This window comes from Herpailurus yagouaroundi, unplaced genomic scaffold (genome assembly GCF_014898765.1).
Source record: "Herpailurus yagouaroundi ecotype Mexico unplaced genomic scaffold, PumYag 100, whole genome shotgun sequence".
Lineage (NCBI taxonomy): Eukaryota > Metazoa > Chordata > Mammalia > Carnivora > Felidae > Herpailurus > Herpailurus yagouaroundi.
Genome location: NW_024412391.1, coordinates 51,567,803 through 51,590,200, shown reverse-complemented (window position 1 = coordinate 51,590,200; position 22,398 = coordinate 51,567,803). Strand labels below are relative to the sequence as shown.

Here is a 22,398-nt window from a genome sequence, read left to right as displayed (position 1 = left end):
AAGAGACTGGTTTTTCATGAGTGTGTTTATTCCTGTCTATAGCCATATCTTTGCCAGGCTTAAGGCTGTAGGCATTATGGGCCACAGATGCCAGCCTTCCTAAGAACTGTTTTCCAGTGCTGTCATCAAGCTTCTTCCTTCTGGATTCTTCAGGGAGCAGGGCTGGCAGCTGTGCAGATGCTTTGGGGTCCACCATTCAGTTAAACTGCTAATGCTGGGCTCCTGTTTTCCTGGCTCCCTTGAGCTCACTCAAAGAAACAAAATGGTATTCCCATATGTCCCTTATTGTTTTCTTGGCAAATCTCCCTACCTCCTTTAACCTCCCAGACTCTAGTATGTAAGAGACAAACTTTCTTTGTGAAATTTCCTTTCCTCTGAAGCTGTAGATTAATAGCATTGATTCTGAAACAAACTGTCTTTTTATAAAATCCTTTTTAAGGCTGAAGTTAACTGGTTTTGAGGACTATATTGACATATTTCAAAATATTATGCATACCAGTGAATTGCAGTTAAAGGCAACCCAGAAGACTGACCTTGATTTACTAATTTCAATGTCAAATTTTATAAGTGGTTCAGATATTATTAGGAGATACCCACTGACTTAATAATGTTCAAGTATTCTACAGTGTAGTATTTTATCCTTACATTCCCGTTTAGTTCCTTCCCTTTGGAAAGAATCACAAAGCAAGATTTAATATTTTATTTATAGAATTAGGGGCACCTGGGTGGCTGAGCTGGTTAAGCATCTGACTTCAGCTCAGGTCATGATCTCACAGTTCGTGGGTTCGAGCCCCGCGTCGGGCTCTGTGCTGACAACTCAGAGCCTGGAGCCTGCTTGGGATTCTGTGTCTCCCTCTCTTTGCTCCTCCCCTGCTCATGCTCTCTGTCTCTGTCTCAAAAATAAAATAAACACAAAAAATTTATAGATAGAGTTAACAATAAAGATACTATACAGTACTTCTCAAAGACTAATGGAATTGAGTGCAAGTAGATAAAGTCTAGCATTTGTCAGTAATAGGTCTTTAAGATGATGTAATTTGATCCTTTTTTTTTAATGAAGACAGACATGATAGGGCAAGCCAACTATTTACAGTGTTTAGTAGACTTAATGACTTTCTTTTTACTTCCAAATGAAATTTTATTTCAAGAATTGAAGGCTGGGAAGAGGAATATTCTACTCACATTATTGTTGCCATACTATAAAACATGTGGAACTATTTTTCATCACAGATACTAGGTAGTTGAAGAGGAAGACCTCAGAATACACAAAAGATTTGCAATTACTATTCATTAGGAACTTTGAGTGGGAGCTGGTATAAGGCATGTTAAACAAATGTTAAGTTGTATCATATCCATAATGATCAACTCAAGATTGCAGGTTTTTTAACATCTTCTTAACACTCCTATACCTGAGCCATGCCTGAAAAGTGGAACTTGAGCCAATTGTTTCACAAACTCTTACAAGGAAAACATGTCAGGGAAGCAGGACAGGAGGAGTTCCTCTCTGTTTTTCTTTCTCTCCTCCTGAGTTGATTTCTGGTAATCTAAATCCCCAAATGCATTACCAGGAAGTGATAGGAGGGGAAGGAGTATTCTTTCAATTTTCGTGAATGATCTTTCACCTAAAATTGTAACATCCAGTGATATCAACAAACATATTGTGAACAATTTCTTTTGAACAAATTTCAACTTTAGCTGAAAGAATGGACTTTCATACCACTATGTTGATTGTAATCAGCACCATTTTGGATGGGGAAACAGAGTCCACAAGTTCAAATGAAACATCATAGATATTTCACAATGTGCTAGAGAATTTTGATGGACATTTTGCCTTACTCCACTTTACCTGAATCAGAAGGAAAGAAATAAATTGCGTACTTAATGTAGCAAGATGAGTAGTGGTATTTACATTTTAAATCCTATTACAGAAAATATTATTACCCCACCACCACCAAAAATAAAGGGAAGGGAAGGGACTGGAGGGGAAGGGAAGGGGAGAGAAAAGAAGGAGAGGAAGGAAGGAAGAGAAAGAGGAGAGAGAGAGAAAAAGAGAGAAAGAAAGAAAGAAAGGAAGGAAGAAAGAAAGAAAGAAAACCCATACAACAATTAAAACACCCAAAACAGGATCCAACAGACAGAATAATCACTTCAAGCAATGGTTTTTAAAAACCAAAATTTTACTATAATACAAAAACTTTAGGATTTTCTATACAAGTAAATGGTACAGAAGCATTATATCTTTACCATGTTTCTGACCTCTTCCCTCTGTGCAACTTAATATAAAGAACCAAAAATTTATTACTATAAATAAGTTTTAAAATGTGTCAAACCAGCTAATGCATGCTTTATTTTTATTACTCTTTTTAAAAAATTTTTTTAAATCTTTATTTATTTTTGAGAGAGTGAGAGAGAGACAGAGTGAGAGCAGAGGAAGAACAGAGAGAGAGGGAGACACAGCATCCGAAGCAGGCTCCAGGCTCCAAGCTGTCAGCACAGAGCCTGACACGGGGCTCGAACCCACGAACCGTGAGATCATGACCTGAGCCGAAGTCGTACACTTAACCGACTGAGCCACCCAGGCGCCCCTTTATTACTCTTGATCTATCATATAAAAGACTTGTACACTTGGCAAGCGTGTTTCTTGAGATGTTAAAGAGGTCACTTAAGAGCATACAGATTTGTTGGGAGGTAAGTTGTGCTAGCCAGCATAGGCTAAATTTGAGATTCTGGTTGCTTTCAGCACTACTTTTTACTAGCGCCAAATAGCTTATTCACCAATATATTTGCCAACTATAGTTATTGTTTAATAGTAAAGTAGATTAAAATGTTTCCAACTATTTTTTAAATATATAGGTAAAGGAGTGTTTCTTAAAAGTCATTTTCAAAATTGATGCTGCATCAGTATGAATACGGAGTAGCTGGGGTTTTGGCTTCTAATGAAATATTTCAAGCATATAAACCACTGCATATGAATTTCCAATTCAAAAAATGTATTGAAGTAATAATTCAACCATCACATCTTTACTTGGGAAAACATGCTGTAGAGTTTTTCCCTGGTGTTTTTCCATGTTTTGATACATGGTATTTCAATGAGGATTGATACTTAAGTACATTTAGAAATACTTTAGTAGTAATAGGGAGGTAATTATTGAGTTCTAAATTAGCAGTCCATTTAAAAAGAAATTTTAGGGTTGATGGGGGTGGGAGGGAGGAGAGGGTGGGTGATGGGTATTGAGGAGGGCACATTTTGGGATGACACTGGGTGTTGTATGGAAACCAATTTGACAATAAATTTCATATATTAAAAAAAACAACAACAACAAAAAAATAAAGTTCTAGGTTTTAAGTCCAAAAAAAATAAAAATAAAAATAAATAAAAAGAAATTTTAAAAACAGAATCAAATTAATTGGTTTGACATGCTCAATTAGTCTTTGGATAGTAGGCAGTTAAATTATACATAAAAAAAATTATACATAAAACATTTTTTAAAACAGGACAGGTTTCTTTGATTTTGTTCTTATAGCTTCCAAAAATAGAGTTACATTGAAAAGATTAAAAGTCTAACATTTGACCAACTACTTCTAACACAACAACAACAACAAGAAAAACACAATCTCTTGTCAGTTTATTAATATCACAGAGAATTTCTGTACTATGTACTGCAGTTGTGTTTTTATAAAGAATAAATAAAATTATTAAGTTGCTAATGGGACTACAGGCTATATTACAAGTAGTTTAAGCTCTAGATCATTGTTTAATATTTTTGAAATGTATACATAATTTTTACTTTTTTCTCTTTTGGATTCTATATGTATTGGCCTATTCTGTTATATAATGTGTTCTTGACTTTCTACATTACCCTCATCAGTTGTCATTAGGCCCTTATTTACCATGATTTCTGAAATCTAAATTACTCTATACAATTTGGAATTACTAATGGTTCTTACTATCCATCACATACCTACTTGGCCATGAGGATGTTAGAGAAATAAAAATAGACATTTCTCCTGTTCATGAGACCATCGTAATGAATGCAACAAATAAAAGGATCAGATTGTTTTACATTTTCCAAATTTTCATTTACCATCCATGTGAGGGCAAACTGAGCTTATGTAGAAGAATTTGACTTTGGTTAGGTGAGGTAAACAAAACAAAACAAAACAAAACACCCAAATCTTTAATGTGGTTCTACTGGTTTGCTTACTGCCTGGGGAGGGTTTCACTGTGTATATAATGAATTTACAAAGTTTGGCATTTTGAGAAATTTGACCAGAAAATAAAAATAAATATGTTATCTGTTATGAAAATAGACAATAGTCTAAAATGATTGGATTCCTTTCCCTCTCATTCAAATCCAGTTTTACATATAGACAATGTCACCGATTCCCTCTCCATGACTATATATGGGAGCAGATAGTCTCCTGCATTTCCCCATATGATGACATCAGAGAACACATTCTTCTCTTTAACCAAGGAGAAGCATCCACAATACTGATCCAGACAACAACAATAGTAAAAATATGGATGAGTACACTCTGGAAACACCATTGCTGTTAGTGACTAAAGTATTGCCAAAACTCTATGATTAGTAATGTTCGTGATTGAAGAGAATTTAAAACTTGAAAGAGATTTTTAAAATCAGATTCTTAAGATAAAATACATCTCCATTAAATTGATACACAGTTACAGAAAAGTATTTCAGCATTTGTTTGCTTAGATTAACTACTTAATCTTCATAACTGAATAAAATACACATCAAGGAGTTTTTTCATTAAGTAAAGTAGAAAATTCAATAGGATATGAAATGTGTAGGTTTTACTACTATAATCTGAGATGCTCAGAAGTTAAAGGACATTAAGTAAAGACATATGAACTTCAAGTTTTGAGAAAACTATTTTATAATGAAATGATTATTGTTAGCATTAGATGAGAAAATAATAAATTCATCATCTGAGTCCTTTATTGTATATAGGTTTTTTAATGTTATTGAGGCTAGTAGACTTTTGAATTTTTTGAATGTACAGTTAATTATTAAAATGGCTCATTGAGAAATATTCATTGAAGACATATATTGTTTTTTCAAAAAATTTTTTTAATGTTTATGTATTTTTGAGAGAGAGAGTGACAGAGACAGAGCATGAGCGGGAGAGGAGCAGAGAGAGGAGGAGACACAGAAGATGAAGTGAGCTCTAGGCTCCAAACTGTCAACACAGAGCCCAAAGTGGGGCTTAAACTCATGAACCATGAGATCATGACTTGAGCCAAAGTCGGACACTTAGCCAACTGAGCTACCCAGGTGCCCCATTATATATATTTTTGAGCCAAGGAAAACCCTGGTTCAAGTGGTATCCCATACATAAATCTTTTTGCATGGAGCGCCTGGGTGGCTCAGTCAGTTGAGTGACTTCTGCTCGGGTCGTGATCTTGTGGTTTGTGGGTTCGAGCCCCATGTCAGGCTCTGTGCTGACAGCTCAGAGCCTGGAGCCTGCTTCGGATTCTATGTATCTCTCTTTCTCTCCCTGCACCTCCCCCACTCACACTCTGTCTCTCTCTCAAAAAATAAATAAACATTAAAAAAAATCTTTTTGCCAGACAATAAAGGGTACAGAAAAATACAAAATAAATTCCTTGTTAAGAGTCTCATAATCCAGTGTGAAAATCCAAGATTTCTGTCAGAAAACTAGTGTCATTTTAAACTACTTTTGTACAATAGTTCATCAAATCACAGACTCCATTAATTGTAAGGAACAAAATAGTTTATGTGTTTCTAAGAAAGAAGATGCTCCCATGTCTTTTTTTATTTTTCTTAGTTTATTTATATTTATTTTGAGAGAGAGGGTAAGGGACAGAGAAAGAGGAAGAGAGAGAGGATCCCAAGCAAGCTCTGCTCTGTCAGTGCAGGGGGCAACATGAGGCTCAAACTCATGAGCCATGAGATCATGACCTGAGCCAAAATCAAAAGTTGGACGTTTAACCAACCTACTCAGCAACCCAGGGACCCCAATGCTCTCAAGTCTTAATACGCAGCTTCCCACAAAAAGCTGGGATGGAAAAGTTGGGATCTTTGAGATAAAGAAGAACTTACAGCAAGAGCAGATCAAAGAAATGGCCAGAGATAAGGACCATAATGGTATCTATTCACAAATTTATTTGATCATTCTTTACTGACCACTGGCTCTCTGCCAGGCACTATGTAAATCTAGATGATAAAATGGTGATCCAAGTCATATAGGAGTGACCCCACTGTGGGGGCATTAATTATATAAGTTACAATAATCAAAAGTATAAAACAAATAACCACACTAAGGTATATTATTACAAACTAAGACAAGTTCTCAGAAACAAGGGTTGGCAGATCTCTAAGTACATATTACACAGGAAACTGATGCTGACCTACTGAGGCTCAAGGATGGTTTCTCTGCAGAAGTGATGTTAGAACTGAAATGTGCAGGTAAGGAGGTGTTATCTGGGTGAATGGAGAGAATACATAAGTGGAAGACATTCTATCCCAAAGTAGGAGCATGTGCAAAGTCCTGTGGCTAGGGGAAACAGGCTCATTGGAGGAAACAAAAAGCCACTGGCTGGGGTGGAGAAAGCAAAGTGGATGGTGGTGCAAGGTGAAGCTGAAAAGGTGAGCAAAGGCCAGATTGTACAGTGTTCCTAGTTTTAAATGCTTGTTTTTAGGTGCCAGATATTCTGGGTTGGACTCCCAGCCCTGTCACTTGCCTAGGTATGAACCTTAAGCAAATTCTTTAATCTTTCTATGCCTTGATTTCCTCGTTCATGAAATGAAGATAATAATGTTATCTCCCTGCAAGAGTTGTTAGGATTAGATTAGCAATAATAATAATCCACAATAATTATTATTTATCATATTTTTATTTATCAGGGAAGTATGTTGAAGGAAGAAAGGGACAAAGTAACTAGAAGTGTTTATGGACTGGATGTTTGTGCCCCCAAATTTATAATGTTGAAACTTTAGCCCTGCTAGGCTGTATATAAAGAAAGGGTCTGTGAGGAGGTGATAAAGGCTACATGAAGTCATAGTGTTGAGACCTTAATCTAATAGGACTAGTGTTCTTGTAAGAAGAGGAAGAGATTAGAATTCTCTCTCTCTCTCTCTCTCTCTCTCTCTCTCTCTCTCTCTCTGCCCTTGTGTATGTACACTCAGAAGAAAGTCCACATGAGGACTCTAGGAAAAAGTCAGACATCTGCAGGCTGGGAAGAGTTCTCAACACAAACCCAACCCTGCCAGACCTTAATCTCAACTTCTAGCCTTCAGAACTAGAGAAATTTCTGTTGTTTAAGCCCTCCAGCCTGTGGTATTTTGTTATAGTAGCCTGAGCAGACTAATACACCAAAGGAGTAAATTGGAGGAAAAGGGGGACAAGATATCTGAAAATATCTGCAAGGAAGTGAATATATTGATGGGCCCTGAATTCTAACCAGATAAGGAGGGAACTGAACATGGTGACAAGGATGAATGATGAATAGCAAAAGTTAAATAAAATCAGTGGATTTAAAGTCTTGGTGCAGTTGGGGCATTAACTGGAAAATAGGATTGTAGTAGAGTTGTATGTTTGACACTAAGGTTATGGAGTAGATGTCTCAATGGTAATGGCAAAGTCTAGTAGTATGACTGTAAATGGAAGATGGAGTCACTGATGATGAGGAGTCAGAGAACTGAGAAATCAAGTGTCTATATGTATGTATATTGAAGTCAATAAATAATTATTGGAGGAGTGATGAAGAGAAAGGCAGAAATTCAAAAGGCAGAATATTCAAGGAGTAGATAGAGATGTAAGTACATAGATTTGAGTGATATTTAGAAGCAAAATCAACAGGAATTGGTCATGAGTTAAAAGTAAATGGAGGAAGACTAGGGAGAGGGAGCCATTTAGGATAACTCATTAGCTTCTGTCTTGAGCCACTGGATGAATCACGGTATCATTGGTAGGTTAGAGAAGATCCGAAGTTTGATCTTGGATGTATTGAATTTGAAGTGAACTTGCAAGTGAGTATTTAAGTGAAAATATTGAGTAGGTAGACTGATATTTTGGTCTGGTTCAGTGCAGGGCTTACCCTGGAAATATAAATCTGTGAAGTATCTGATGATGGGTGGTGATTGAATCCACAAAAGTGGTGGCATTGCCTCCGAAGTCAGCGTGGAAAGAGGAGAAGTCTAAGACTGAGTCCTGAGTACTTTCATTATTTAAAGGGCAAGCTGAGGAATATGAACATTCAAGGGAAGCTGATTAAGAAATGGAAAGAGAGATAAATAAACCTGGAGAACATGAAATCATGAAAGCTAAGAGAAGAGAGTGTTTTTGAAAGGAATATATAGCCAGTAGCGTTTAAAGCTGAAAGGGTCCAGGTAGGCTGAAAGCATAACCAATATCTTTGGATTTAGTGACATGGAAGCCATTGGTAACCTTAGTAAAAATGTCTTTACTGGACTATGGAAGTGGAAAATAAATTAGAGGTAGGTAATTGAGGCAGAGGTGAGGATAAGGAAAAAGGAGACAGAAAGGTTGCCCACCATTTCAAAAATTTTGCTTGCTAAAAGGGAAGAAAAGTGTGGCAGTTGGAGGGATCAGTGGAGTGGAGGTATATAGTATATTGTATAAATGTGTATATTTGTATAGTTTTGGTTAATATATATATATATACATATATATATTATTTTCAAGATGGTGGAAATGAGCTTGTTTAAATCTCAATTGTGTGTGTGTGTGTGTGTGTGTGTGTGTATAATTTGGAATCTTAATATGAGTTTAATATGATAGTGAGAAAAACATAAATGATGGTGAAAACGTAGGAGGGAGTGGGATCCTAACTACAGGTGGTAAAATAGATTTTAGGAGGACTAACACTTCCTCTAATGTAACAGGAGGCAAAGGGAGCCAGACTGCCACAGGGCTCAGTTTCAGTCATCTTACTGTGTTTATCTCTTCTCTCTGTGTGATCTAATCCTTTTTTACAAGAAAGTATTGTGGGGGGTGGATGCAGCAGGCTTTATACTTTTAAAGCAGCCATGAGACACAAGGAGAACACCAGCTCTGTCTAGTACTGCATCAGAGAGAGGAAGCAGCTACTATTTGAACAAATTGTGGAAGAAGCAGCCCTGCTAGGCTTCAGCTAAGGAAAGGGGGGCCCTCAGAAAAGATGTGGAAAATGTTAATAAGAGCACAGTGGAAGCTTTGGATGGATCATAATGATTGTGAAAATGTTTGCAAGAAGATAATTTTCAGCCCCAAATCAAGCAGTTTCAGAAGCAGTTTAGCAGAATGGTGGAGGTTACTGTGGAAGATTATAAAGTGAAAGGCAAACGCCTCTGTCAAGGAATTTGGCTCTATGGGAGAAGATAGAATTCAAATTCTCTTTGTCTTCTTTTCCTCTGTAGTGTAGTTAATTATTTATGTGATTTTATTTCCATCTTGTTCTTTAACATGATTTCTATTCAGATTGATTTTTTTTGTACATAATACTTGATTTTTTTAAGTTTTATTTAAATTCGTTAACCTACAGTGTAATATTTGTATATAATACTTTCTAAAATCCTTTCTTCTGAGTCATTGTTCATATTTTTCCTCTTGCCCGGAATACCCTTTAAATAATTTCTTTACCTTTGTGAACACAGCTCTTCCTGGAAGACCAATTCAAATCTATCTCTTAACTTTCTCTTTGGTTTATTTTTTTTCATTATGAAATAATTAATGTTTGTTGTAAAAACATTTGGAAAAGATATGAAATTATAAATTTAAACTAACCCACATGATACCATCACTCAGATATATCATAGTGTGTCTATTATTTTTAACACTAATATTTCCAAAGTTGATGTCTTTCTGTTCTACTTAATATTCGTAATAACATTTTAATGACTGTATAATATTCCATGGTATAGATGTACCATGGTTCATTTAAACATTCTTCTAATATTAGCTAACTTAGATAATTCCCATTTTTTCCTGTTGTAAATAAAACATTATCTTTTATATAAATACTTGTCAACAAAGTTAATAACACCTTTACGGCAAAAATCCTTTAAGTATTTTAGTAATTCAAAGGGTAAATGTTTTTAAAAGGCTCTGAATCTATAAAGATGGATTATTTTCCAGAAAGGCTATATTATCTTCTTCTAAGCAGCATTTTTGAGGATATAAAGTACCATTGCATTGTCAGTACAGAGTATTGCAAAAAATTCCAATGTCTTGGGTCAAAAAATGTTTTTCTGTTAGGATTTAGTTTGCTTTTATTTGATAATTTAGTTGAATATTTTTCATATTGATCACTGAATTTTTTCTTCTTTATAGCCCTTTACCTGTAAAACATACTAGTTTTAATTGAATTGTCAAAGATTATTAGTATTGTGAATCCAGTTACAGAAATTCATTACATGCTAATTACATTGCCGTGTATCATATTTGTTATTTTCATCCTGTTGTTTTTCCAAACAGGATGTTTGCACTTATCATAATATGTACTTAATAATCTATCCCTAGGGGGCGCCTGGGTGGCGCAGTCGGTTAAGCGTCCGACTTCAGCCAGGTCATGATCTCGCGGTCCGTGAGTTCGAGCCCCGCGTCAGGCTCTGGGCTGATGGCTCAGAGCCTGGAGCCTGTTTCCAATTCTGTGTCTCCCTCTCTCTCTGCCCCTCCCCCGTTCATGCTCTGTCTCTCTCTGTCCCAAAAATAAATAAAAACGTTGAAAAAAAAATTAAAAAAAAAAATATATCCCCAGAAGTCCAATAGCACACTAAAGCCTTATTCTACAATCTTAAAATTTCAGTCTCTTTAGTCTTGACTATTCATTAATAGTTTCTCTCATATTAGTCTTTTATTGCCAGACCGATAGTAAGTACCTTAAGAACAATAATAGGAAATATGTTTATCATCATGTCTACATTTGTAATTGATATTGATTTAACTCCTAATTTGCTTCTGAGATTATCATTATCTATATGCTTATCAAAATATATAGCAAATTAGCTCATTGTATGTTGGTTACCATAATGTTCTAGAATATTTATGTAAATTTATGTATATTTAAAGTCCTAAGGAATAAATCATTTGTCTTGATACTATCTTTATGACTGCAGTAAGATTTGGGAAAAAAAATCCCTGGGGTGTATTAAAATTATTTCAAAAGTTTTAGGTTTCTATATTAAAAAAATATCTTTGAGCATGTTACTTGAATCATACTTAAGTGAAAGGTGGTGTGAACCATCTGATGAATGATTTTTTTTTTTTTCACATCAAGCAACCCAATTTTTCTGAGCATGCTGGCTTTGTAAGGATTTATAGTTCCTTGCCTTCATGCTGGAGTTACTTCAGCTTTCCGTGATGCATTCCAACTAATCTGGAGGTTAAGGCATTCCTTGATCATGGATAGATCTGATTGCTACTCAGCCCTGGAATTCTTTATAAAATTCCAGAATGTGGGCTAGAAATTGACTTAGGGAATCCAATAAAGTTGCAAGTCTTGGCAGTCATCCAAGCTAAATTTATAGACTGGAAGAAATATGGGCTTTCCATTGTTCTCTTTTTCACCTTTCTGGCGTTTCTTTTGTGTGTATGTGAGTGTGTGAGTATAAATTTATCATTTTGCTGACAATGGAATGGAAATAACCATTAAGAGAATCCGGCTAAAGAATTTTCACTTTGGATCTTCCCTGGTCTTTTAAAATTTTGACCCAAACCTCACGAAGAGTGAATTTCTTCTCCCTCTGTACAATGTTGTTGTCATAAAATAAGAAGTTCTTGAAAATGAATCATGCTAGGGTAACAGCTGACCTGCATATTTGCCAGTTAGGTACAACTCCCAAATCCCTGTTCTTCCCCTGGCTCAGTGGGAGCCTTCTTTTTGAGACATGATCTGAGAAAATGTGATCATATATATTGTTTCTGTTCACTCTATGAAATGACAATAGGGGCAAGAAAACAAGCTCTGAAATCTGTTACAGACTTGAATCTTTTCATGTGTGCCTGATGCTCTGTAGAACATGGAGATCCAAGCCATCCTCCCATATCTGATCACTGAAAACCTGTCTTGTTTTTACAGAATGGGTTTGCTGTTGTAAGGCCCCCAGGCCATCATGCTGAAGAATCCACAGCCATGTAAGTACCAGGGACTGTTGCCCATCTCCAAGCGCCACGGTTCCTGGCGGTCACCTGCCCCGTGCATGTCTCTGAAGCCTCTAATTGTTAGCAGATGGACTGAAAAATCTTGCAAGGTACTCCTAGAAGCAGATTTATGGCTTCAGAGATCATATAGCATTTTAAAAAATGCTCTGAACATTATTTATAATGGTTTTCCTGGCTGATTTGCTTTCTTATTTCTCTGTTCTTCTCTTTTCCGCAGGGGGTTCTGCTTTTTTAATTCAGTTGCAATTACCGCCAAATACTTGAGAGACCAACTAAATATAAGCAAGATATTGATTGTAGATCTGGTATGTATTCCTGGCCAGAGCTGCATTTTCACTGACTTCAGATAAAAGGGAATGAATTTGTATTTCTCTGTTACGTTGTCTTGCTTTTAGCACTTGCAAACAACATCCTTTGAATGTGGAAACTCATTAAATTCAGGATTGCAGTTCTGAAACCATAAACATTCACGTTTCACTTTCATGGTGTTAACTGCAATTTAATGAGAAGAAGGCGCAGATCAGGGCAACTTTTATGATCCTTAAATGAATTGATACTTCCACAGTTAAAATAATCCAACAGAACCTGAATTTACTTTTCCCTGCAGAATATAGACTTTAAATAGTCAGATGTGCTGGAAAGAATGCTGTTGCTTTGGTAACCAATTGGCCACTTCCCCTGGTTAGCAATCATGTTGCTTGTTGTGCAACAGTGGTATTATTAAAACAAGTCAGCATGTCATTCTTTCTGAAAGATCTCAGATCATGTATGCCAGTTTGGGATGACTCCTGGCAGGAACCTTGAGTGATTAAAAGTCAGAGGCATTAGATTAGTCTTGCATTTTAACATGATGCATTCTTACACAATAGAGTTATAATTTGTTTAACAAATGGTTTGTTTAAATGCAGATGACACTTGGCATGTTGTCTATAGTATATTCATGAATAATGAGCTGGAGATCTGCCCCATACAAAAAGGCCAGCCCAGGAAAGGGCGAAAGAAAACTGACTGGTGATTTATGAGCCCCGTTTTCGGTTTGCCTCCAGTTCACGAGGAGGTGTAATAGGTTGTCTGACAAAGCATAGACAGGAAATGAACCCTGGCATCCAAAGCGAACCTGCTACATCTGCACTTAATTAATTTTTGCAGGTGATAAAAGATTTAAAGGCAAAATATGTTAAAAGTTTTTTTGAAGTGCAAGGCTTAATAGTCTAAATCTTGTTCATATCTGCACTCATAATTAAATCTTATTGGGAAGTCGTGGCCTCACCATCCAGCCCTCTGATTCAGTTAAGCAAACACACTAAAGGGTTTTAGAAAGCATGAACAAAGCCATGTGAAGAAATACTTAGTTAAATTGAAATGAAGATAAAAGGAATGAAAGACTGATAACTGTTTCTAATGCTTGGTAGGAATGGATGTTTTCCACGTACTGCATCATAGCCTCCCTAGAAGCACTTTGGTGCTGAAAATTTTCCATGTATTTTCCAAATATGCTTGAGTTTCACTGTAGGTCATAGTTCACCATTAAAGAAATGTGTTGAAGGTCTAGATATACTACAGCAGCAAGGTCTTAAAGGTCTTAAAATTTTACAAAAATGAGAACATCAATACCTCTATTCCCATGTACACACAAAATGACATTTTCAATAATTGATAATTATAGATTTACATGATTTATAACCTAGTAAATTTAAAAAGTAATATAATATGCTTCTAGTACCATAAAGATAAGCCAAAAACTTGATGAAGACCAAGGATTGTAGGAAAATTTTTCTAAGTTTTCTAAATTTGTCAAAATTATGCAGGAAGGAGATTGGTAAACTGTTTGTCCTATCCTTAAAAATTATTTTAGTATTAATTTCTAAGGAATTTCTTCTATCATTTTATGGTTCTGTGAAGATAATCAATAACTGTTAAGTTCCCTTTGAAAACACATTTGTAATACCCAAACTCTAAAGTAATAAATTGTATAATCGACTTAAAAGCTAAAATGCCTTGCTTGTGATCGATACTTTGTACCTCATAGGATTTGTATATAAAATTTTACTTCTTTGAACATGTGATGCATATCTATATTAAATATCTAATGTTTATATTCTTATATGTTAATATAAGACTACTCTAGATAATTCAATCTGATTTGTAAAAATAAATTGTTTGGTAGCTCCAAGGAATGTCCTATAAGCTTGCTGGCCTTTGATTATAAATTTGCTCTATTATTCAATCATAAAGAATACTAAATTCCCAGCAGGCTATAGTAGAGGAGAAGTTTCTGTTTCAGATCCTCCAAATATATGAGGTTCTATCCAAAGGGTTGCCTCTGAGATCACCACCAGCCCACATATTCTAACTTTCAAGTCTTCCAAATTCTGCAGCTGCAGGGATACTTTGAGGAAATTCCCTTGTTTTCTTCCAGCTGCCGAGAAGGAAGTTTTAAAGTGCCACGTGGCTCAGAGACATCCGTTCTCCCTGGCTGACAGGTCTGTTCTGCAAGTTAGCAAAGGAGAAGTGAAGGTTCTTCAATGGTACAATAATTTCATTCCTGCATATCTGCAGTTATTCACTTTAGGCTAATCAGTGTGAACTAGCTCCACAATTCTTGGGCCAACAGAGGGCAAAACTACTATTGTCCAGCAGCTAGTTTCATCATTTTTATATGCCTAGTAAATAGATAAATAGAGATCCAGAGCTCTACTTCACCTCCTATTTGGGGCCACAGGCAAATTCCGAGGCGTTGAGTATTTTGGGCAGGAATGATTCTAGTTGATCTTTGGAGCTTATTCATTCCAATTCTCCTTCTGGGGAAGATTCCAGAGACATTCAGAGTGGTGAGGAGAGGGAGCAGGTGCACTTGCTTTTCAACTCATAAGAAACTGTTCATTGTGTTCAGGGCATGAACCGTCCTAGAAAGTAGGATTTGCTTCCCTGACTCAGGTAGCTTTTATGCAATGTGACTTTCAATTGAAAATAAAACATTTAGACTTTCTTCATTAAAAAGTCACTTCAAATGTCCCTAGATTTTGGGCAATTCTATTTTTAGTCAAGCACCAAATTTGACAAGAGAATTGTCACAAGTGCCTGTTCTAGATAATTATAAGTGACATTAGCTGGCCAAATATATGATTTATTTAAAGCTGTATAACATTATAATGAAAACACATTGGTCCTAAATCTTTATAGAAAATAAATTTTCATAATATATTTTAACAAGTAAAATATTGAAATGATTTTTCATCATTTCTCAGTAAATCCTAGTAAATTTTGAGGCATTTAATGATTCATTTCATCTCATTATTGTAGTAATTCCTCACAATCACCAATAGTTTTCTTATATTACTGTAGCATATATTTGTTGCTATGGAGAGAAAATATTCAGATCATACCTGAGTAGTAAGTACTTTTTATAAATAGTTTTACAGCAGGGAAAGTTGAAAAAGTATTCTCAAGGTTATATTATAAATTGTTGCCCCAAACAAAAGGCATATTTGGACTTGTCTTTATTCCTAAATACTTTGTGAATATGAACATGGAATCAAAAATTTATCCAAGTATTTTTAGAATGGGTTTGTGTATTTTAATTATATCTGTTGGATCCGTATTATACTGTGGGCAAGATTAGATTTATTATTCAGAAAAGTATGCAATAAGCACCCAACGCATTTTCAAGAGCAAATGATTTTATATATAAGACAATTTATCATCTTTTATTTGACCTTCTTAAATAAGCCTTTATAACATCACTAAAGAAACAAGAGTAATTAATGCCTTATTTTTCTGGTTTTCAAAATGTAGACCTATTTAGGGCCAGAACAATTTTTTCTTCCAATGCTGACTAAAACTTCTGTCATTGTAGTAATAATGCAAGCCTTCCTTCATTACTATTTTCTATAGTATTTTGTTTGCCCATCCTCTAGGTATCTAGTAGCAAATTAAAAAGACATTATGGTTTAGTTTCATTTTTGCTCACATAAAGGAAAATAGCTATACTATCTCTGCCTTCCTTTTTTTTTTTTTTTTTGAACATTCACAAATCCCTGGATTAATATATTTTCACCAAGCTATATTTTCTCCTGATGTGTATGCCTTCAGCCACAAGTTTCTGGATGCATATTTTATGATTCCTTATATGATATATAATATGATCCCAATATTTTATGATTCCTTAATTGATTTTGGATATGTGTATAATATGAAAGGAGGAGACGATTAGTATATGTGTACACTGTGGATAGCAAGCTCAGTGCAGGCTTTCAGAAACCAACAAAGTGAGACCTTGATGGTATTTAGTGAGAGAGTTCTGGGCTGGAAGTTGAAGACAAGTTATGTAAACCTCAATAAAGAGCAATGATGACCACCAATCTTACTTCACACATTTGCTAAGAGGATCGAAGTGGTAATTAATGTAAAGTGTAAGTTAATATATAATGGTTATGAGTTTGGCTTTGGGAGTAAGAAGTGAATTCAAGATCCAGTCTTGCAACTTTTCCTCTGTATAGTCTTAGTAAATTACTGAAACTCTCTGAACCTCAGTCTACTTATCTTTTAAATTAGGGATAATATCATATACCTCATATACTTGTTATATAATCCATTCAGACTAGTTAATATAAAGTGTCTGACACAAAAGTTGTAGGGATCATTGTTGAAACTAGTAAGATTTTTACTGATACAAAATAAAGTACAATATAAGTACATAGTGACAAGTGACTAAAACTTTTTAAACAAAACTGGAAATTGTATATGTTGCACATGTAGCAGTAATGTTATTTTGAATACAAATATATAAGTTATTAACTTTTGAGAGTTGTCTGTGTTATTTTGTTTGGAGATATTAGGAAGCATATTAATTGAGATTAACACTTGAGCTCTTTCAGTGAAGATAATTTAAAAAATGCTCTTAGTTTTCTTTTTCCCATTTCTTTTATCATTTCCAGCATGTATCTATCTCATAAAACAATAGAACCAAATAACTGTTACATTTTAAATCATTATCATATACAAATGTCCTAAGAATTTGTTTTCATTCATTTTAATGACACAAGCTGTTTTGTTTGTTTGTTTGTTTGTTTTTTTGTTTCTTTGTAGGAAGGGCAGTATGGTGTGGGGAAAGAAAAAAGAGAAGGAGGCTGGGGAAGAGAGCCATGATATAATATTAAAATTAGGCAGATTGGACAAGGTTGCATAAAGCTCCATGCCATCTTTCTGCGTTGGCCCAGATGATTTAATAGCTGATGAGCTCATGCTCCTGTGTCTTCGACTCTTGCCGTCACAATTTTACCAAAATAAAGTATGAAGTCCTTTTTGCATCTGGCGTCTCTTTTGAAGTGATTCTAACTGCTGAGGGATTGCTAACTGAACTGAATGCTCCAAGAAAGCCAATTTACTCAGCTGGTTGCAAAGCCTTTGACCTTAATGGTGGGACTTGGCAAATCAATGCATACACGTATGTTTAGTGTTCTGTCAAGAATTGTGAAAATGCTCTGGAAGCCATAGATCCTTCTGCAAAATACTAGTTTGTAGTTTAAACATTAGTCTTTCTTCAGAGGCCAATGAGGCTAGTTAATTAAGCCTGAGGGGTTATGAACTGTTGGCAGTTAATAAGTCATAAAATTCCTCCATAAAACAGGATGCGAGATTCCATCACTGAAGCAAAGAGTACAAAGGGCCGGTGTATAAATATCTAATTGTACCAAAGGACTGGGCTTTCTCAGTGACTGCTCATCTGGAGTCTCCAGGGCATGTTCGCTGTGGTTTCCTGATTTTTAGAAGCCAGTTTAAAAAATGAGTGCATTAAAGGGTAATTTGCCTGAAAGGTTCAGGAAGTAAAGGGGGTGGTGTGGAAGCAAGCTGAATGGGAGAAAGAAAGGGGGACATAGTGAGAAGACAGAAAATGAGAAGGAGGGTGGGGTAGAAAGGGAACTAGAAATGAGAAAAGTTGTCTCCACGCAGAGTTAGACATGACTGTATTTGTCATCTGTTTTCTTTTCCCTGTAGGATGTTCACCATGGAAATGGTACACAGCAGGCCTTTTATGCTGACCCCAGCATCCTGTATATTTCACTCCATCGCTATGATGAAGGGAACTTTTTCCCTGGCAGTGGAGCCCCAAATGAGGTTCGGTTTATTTCTTTAGAGCCCCACTTTTATTTTTATCTTTCAGGTAATTGCATTGCATGATTACCCCTAATTTTCTTGTCCTTTGCTGGTGTTTTAAATTACACGAGATTACTGAATTGTCCCATGGGACCAAGAACCAGTGCAGAACAAGTGCATAACCCAGAGCACTGGTTGTCAAGCAAGGTTGGGCTGATTTGACATGTTGTTTGATGTTTATTTCGAGAGCTCACATGTGTTTGTTTTCCTCTCTTCTTGCTTTCTTCCCTGCACCCTCATCTGCCCACTGTGTTGTTGTTTTTTTTTTTTTTTTTCTTCCTAGGTTGGAACAGGGCTAGGAGAAGGATACAATATAAATATTGCCTGGACAGGTGGCCTTGATCCCCCCATGGGAGATATTGAGTACCTTGAAGCATTCAGGTTGGTACTTCTTTTTCTGAGAGTGGCAAATTAGAAAACAAATGTCCATTGAAACAACACGAGTTGTAAAAGAGAAATGTAAGTTTTAAACAAGGGAAAGTGGCTAAAGGAGCCATTCCATCAAAGCTCTAAAAAATGTTTGGTTTAGGGGAACTGAATATTGCTACAAAGCCACATAAAGAATATGTGTAAGAAAAAAAGGTACATCAAAACCTAATTGTAGTTGTATAGGTATATGGCCAATGGCATAGGCATGCTATCCCCTCTCTACAAAAAAGGAAAGGGAAAAATTTTATTAAGTAGTTCTGGAAACTTCTGCTTATTATAACATGTGATTTAGAATGAACGTTAGCATATTAGATGCTCTGAAAAGTCCTTTGTTACCTACTTAATTTTGTTGAACAGGCATTTCCCAAATTTCATTGGACTACGATTCCCTTTTGCACATAGCACCACTCAGCATTCTTGGTTCTGAGGAGCTAGCTCACTTTTGGAATTTTGGCCTAGGCAGTCTGATTTCATGGTAGAGTAAATGACTTTTCTCTTTCATAATATGTATATTTTCCCTCTCACATTAAAACATCAATTGATTCTCTGTATTTAAGAGTCTTTTATGGTTTGTCTCCCTCTCTGTTTGAAACTATTTTTTCCCCTTCCCTTTCCCCATTGTCCTCTGTTACATCTCTCAAATCCCACATATGAGTGAAAACATATGGTATCTGTCTTTCTCTGACTGACTTATTTCACTTAGCATAATAACCTCCACTTCCATCCACGTTGTTGCAAATGGCAAGATTTCTTTCTCATTGCCAAGTAGTATTCCATTGTATATATAAACCACATCTCAAACTGAGAGTTGATAAGGGGGGGGGGGGGGGGGGGGAGGGGAAAATGGGTGATGGGCATTGAGGAGCACACTTGTTGAGACCAGCACTTGTATGTAAGTGATGTATTTATCATGGGAATCTACTCCCAAAGCCAAGAGCACACTGTATACACTGTATGTTAGCCAACTTGACAACAAATTATATTTTAAAATATAAATTAAAAAAAATCAACTGATTAATTCATTGTTTTCAGTTTCTCTACAAAATGTAAGCAGTAATTGAAAGATAGGTTTGTATATACATATTATGTTCTGCTATTTTCTCCTATAAAGAACTTTTAAAATTAATTCAAGCAAGAAATGCAATAAGTTAAAAGCTTTCTTTTGGATATGGAGTTTTTTTTTAAAGACATTAATTCTCTGGTGTTGAAAACATACTATCAGTCCTTGTAAAGGACTATTTTAATATCAAATTATGTCAATATTACCTCACTTGCAAGATTTTAGGAGATTTTAACCTATTGTTAATGCATGATTTGGGGGTGTTTTGTTTAGTGGAAAGCAAAACAAACAACTGCATAAGAAATCTTAGAAGCATTATTTTTAAATTTACCATTTATAAATTCCCAAGGCGAAAATCCTATTGATGATGTATTTGAAACTTAAGGATATAATAGGGAAATTCTTCCACAAGTTAAGTTTTAGTGAGTTTCTGCTGTCCTGTATATCATGCATACTTCAATTTCTCATTTCAGTTATTTTTCATTTGCAAACAGGCCCAGGAAAATGAAAGAAAATATCTATTTTCAAAAAAATACATTAAAAATAAATATATTTAGGGGTGTCCAGGGTGGCTCAGTCAGTTGAGTGCCCAACTCTTGATTTCAGCTCAGGTCATGGTTCCAGGGTCATAAGATCAAGTCCCATGTTGGGCTCTGCACGGAATGTGGAGCATGCTTACGATTCTCTCTCTCCCTCTGTCCCTCTCCTCTGCTCACTCTCTCTCTTTCTAAAATAAAATAATAAGTAAATTTGGTTTTGAGACACTAAGGACAATTCTACTCACATTCCAGATTTTTATTTTGGAAAAAATATATACCCTCAAATATCTATACTATTTACAGAAAAAAAAATAGCTGAAATAAGTTTATTTACTTAAAGACTGGGTTGCCTATAAAGATATTTTGGGTTAATTTATAATGACACTAAAAAATTGCATTAAGAAACTTCAGAAGTTTCACTGCTATGAATTCTGTTTACCTATATTTGCAACTTACGAAACATTATTAATATTTTAAAGGAACTCTAATGGGATAAACACTTTAATACGTCACATAAGAATTTATTTGTTTACCAAGTTAACTTGGTAACTAGCATGATACATTTAATTGTCAACCTTACTATAGCAATGATTATATCCATTGATCTGCAATATGGAATTCTTAGTTTTTTTATTATCATAATACTATTTGGGGTATTAAGGCTTTACCTAAAATGGATTATGCATACCTAGCAGGGAAAGAGAGTTTGTATTTTGTACTACTTGTTCTCACATCACAAAGTGAATGGTGGGTAAGAATGTTTTCAAAGAACCCCTTTGGGGGCACCTGGGTGGCTCAGTTGGATAAGCATCTGACTTTGGCTCAGGTCATGATCTCACTGTTGATGGGTTCCAGCCCAGAGTAGGGCTCTGTGCTGACAACTCAGAGCCTGGAGTCTGCTTTGGGTTCTATGTCTCCCCCTCTCTCTGCCCCTGCCCCACTCATGCTCTGGGTCTTTCTCAGAAAAATAGTTAGTTAATTAATTAATTTAAAAAGTTGTTTGAATAACCCCTTTGAACACAACAATTTCATTAAATAATGTGAAAACAGATAGTAAGTATACATTATTGTTTTTTGAATGAAATGGTAAGTGAATCAAGTGCTCTTGAAAGTGACTGAATGTCCTCAAGAGTGGTACTTTCTGTTTGCCTGGAATGCAGACACTTTATATTAGTAAACTTTTCTAAACTTCCCAGTGCAGTCACCATACCTAAGCTTAGTTAGAGGACAAGCAATATTACCTAGCTAGGCAGATGAAATGTAAAATTTTAGCTTTTAAGGTTTATAGCTATTTAGAAACCAGATTTAAACCATAATAATTCTGTTAATTTTGAACTATACGAGGTCTCTTTGCCATTCAACTTGTATGACTAGAAGTACTTGTGAAGTTGTTATAGAGGAATCAAGAAAGTAAATCATCTCTTCAAAAACATTCATAGAACACATATTGTGTACCAGGCACAGTGATGAGTACTTGGAATTTTGAGCTGACTTGCTCAGGATCATAAAAGAAGTGATGCTTACTATTCTAGAGAACAAATGTGCTTAGACATAGAGGGGATAATATAGTGAACTATTCCTGAAGAGTTTCAGGAAAGGCTTCATCAAGTTTTGTTGGACCTGTGTTTTCAAGGATGAGTGAGTTTTCAAGGGGTAAAGCAATTGGAGTAGGGGGCACTTATACGAAGCAGAGAAAATAGACTGTGAAAACCATAGAGTCATGAAATGATCTTGCTCTGTTGGCTTAAGAGTTTAAGGGTGGGATTGCCTGGCAGGAATATGGATCATACTCCATAAACTGTTTTGTTGGCAAAGAATTGCCCATATGAATATATAAATTCCTTTCTAATCTGGAGTTTTAGTAAGATAAACTCCAAAAACAATTTTTGATGTAGTATTACTTTATAAGCATATACTTCTTAATACAACCCTTGTTTCCCGGTATTAAAACTGAAGATCTTTCTGGCATCCATTTGTGGGTGCAGTATATGAAGATGGAGGAAAAAGTAAATGGGGCCTTTTCTTTTTTTCTTAATTTTTAATTGTTAATCAATTTTTAATTGATAG

General features: G+C 35.5%; 1 protein-coding gene across 18 annotated transcripts in view; it reads left to right on the top strand.

Annotated features, from left to right (window-relative positions):
- Nucleotides 1-22,398, top strand: part of HDAC9 (histone deacetylase 9) — a 931,635-nt gene that overhangs the window by 722,240 nt on the left and 186,997 nt on the right. For all 18 annotated transcript variants that reach the window (XR_005789365.1, XM_040472481.1, XM_040472497.1 and 15 more), the window contains 4 exons: nucleotides 12,065-12,120; nucleotides 12,365-12,452; nucleotides 18,145-18,264; nucleotides 18,587-18,684. Coding sequence is in view for 17 of the 18 variants with exons in the window: in XM_040472481.1 (XP_040328415.1) it covers nucleotides 12,065-12,120; nucleotides 12,365-12,452; nucleotides 18,145-18,264; nucleotides 18,587-18,684 (362 nt within the window). In the remaining variant the exon portion in view is untranslated. The remainder of the gene's footprint in view (nucleotides 1-12,064; nucleotides 12,121-12,364; nucleotides 12,453-18,144; nucleotides 18,265-18,586; nucleotides 18,685-22,398) is intronic.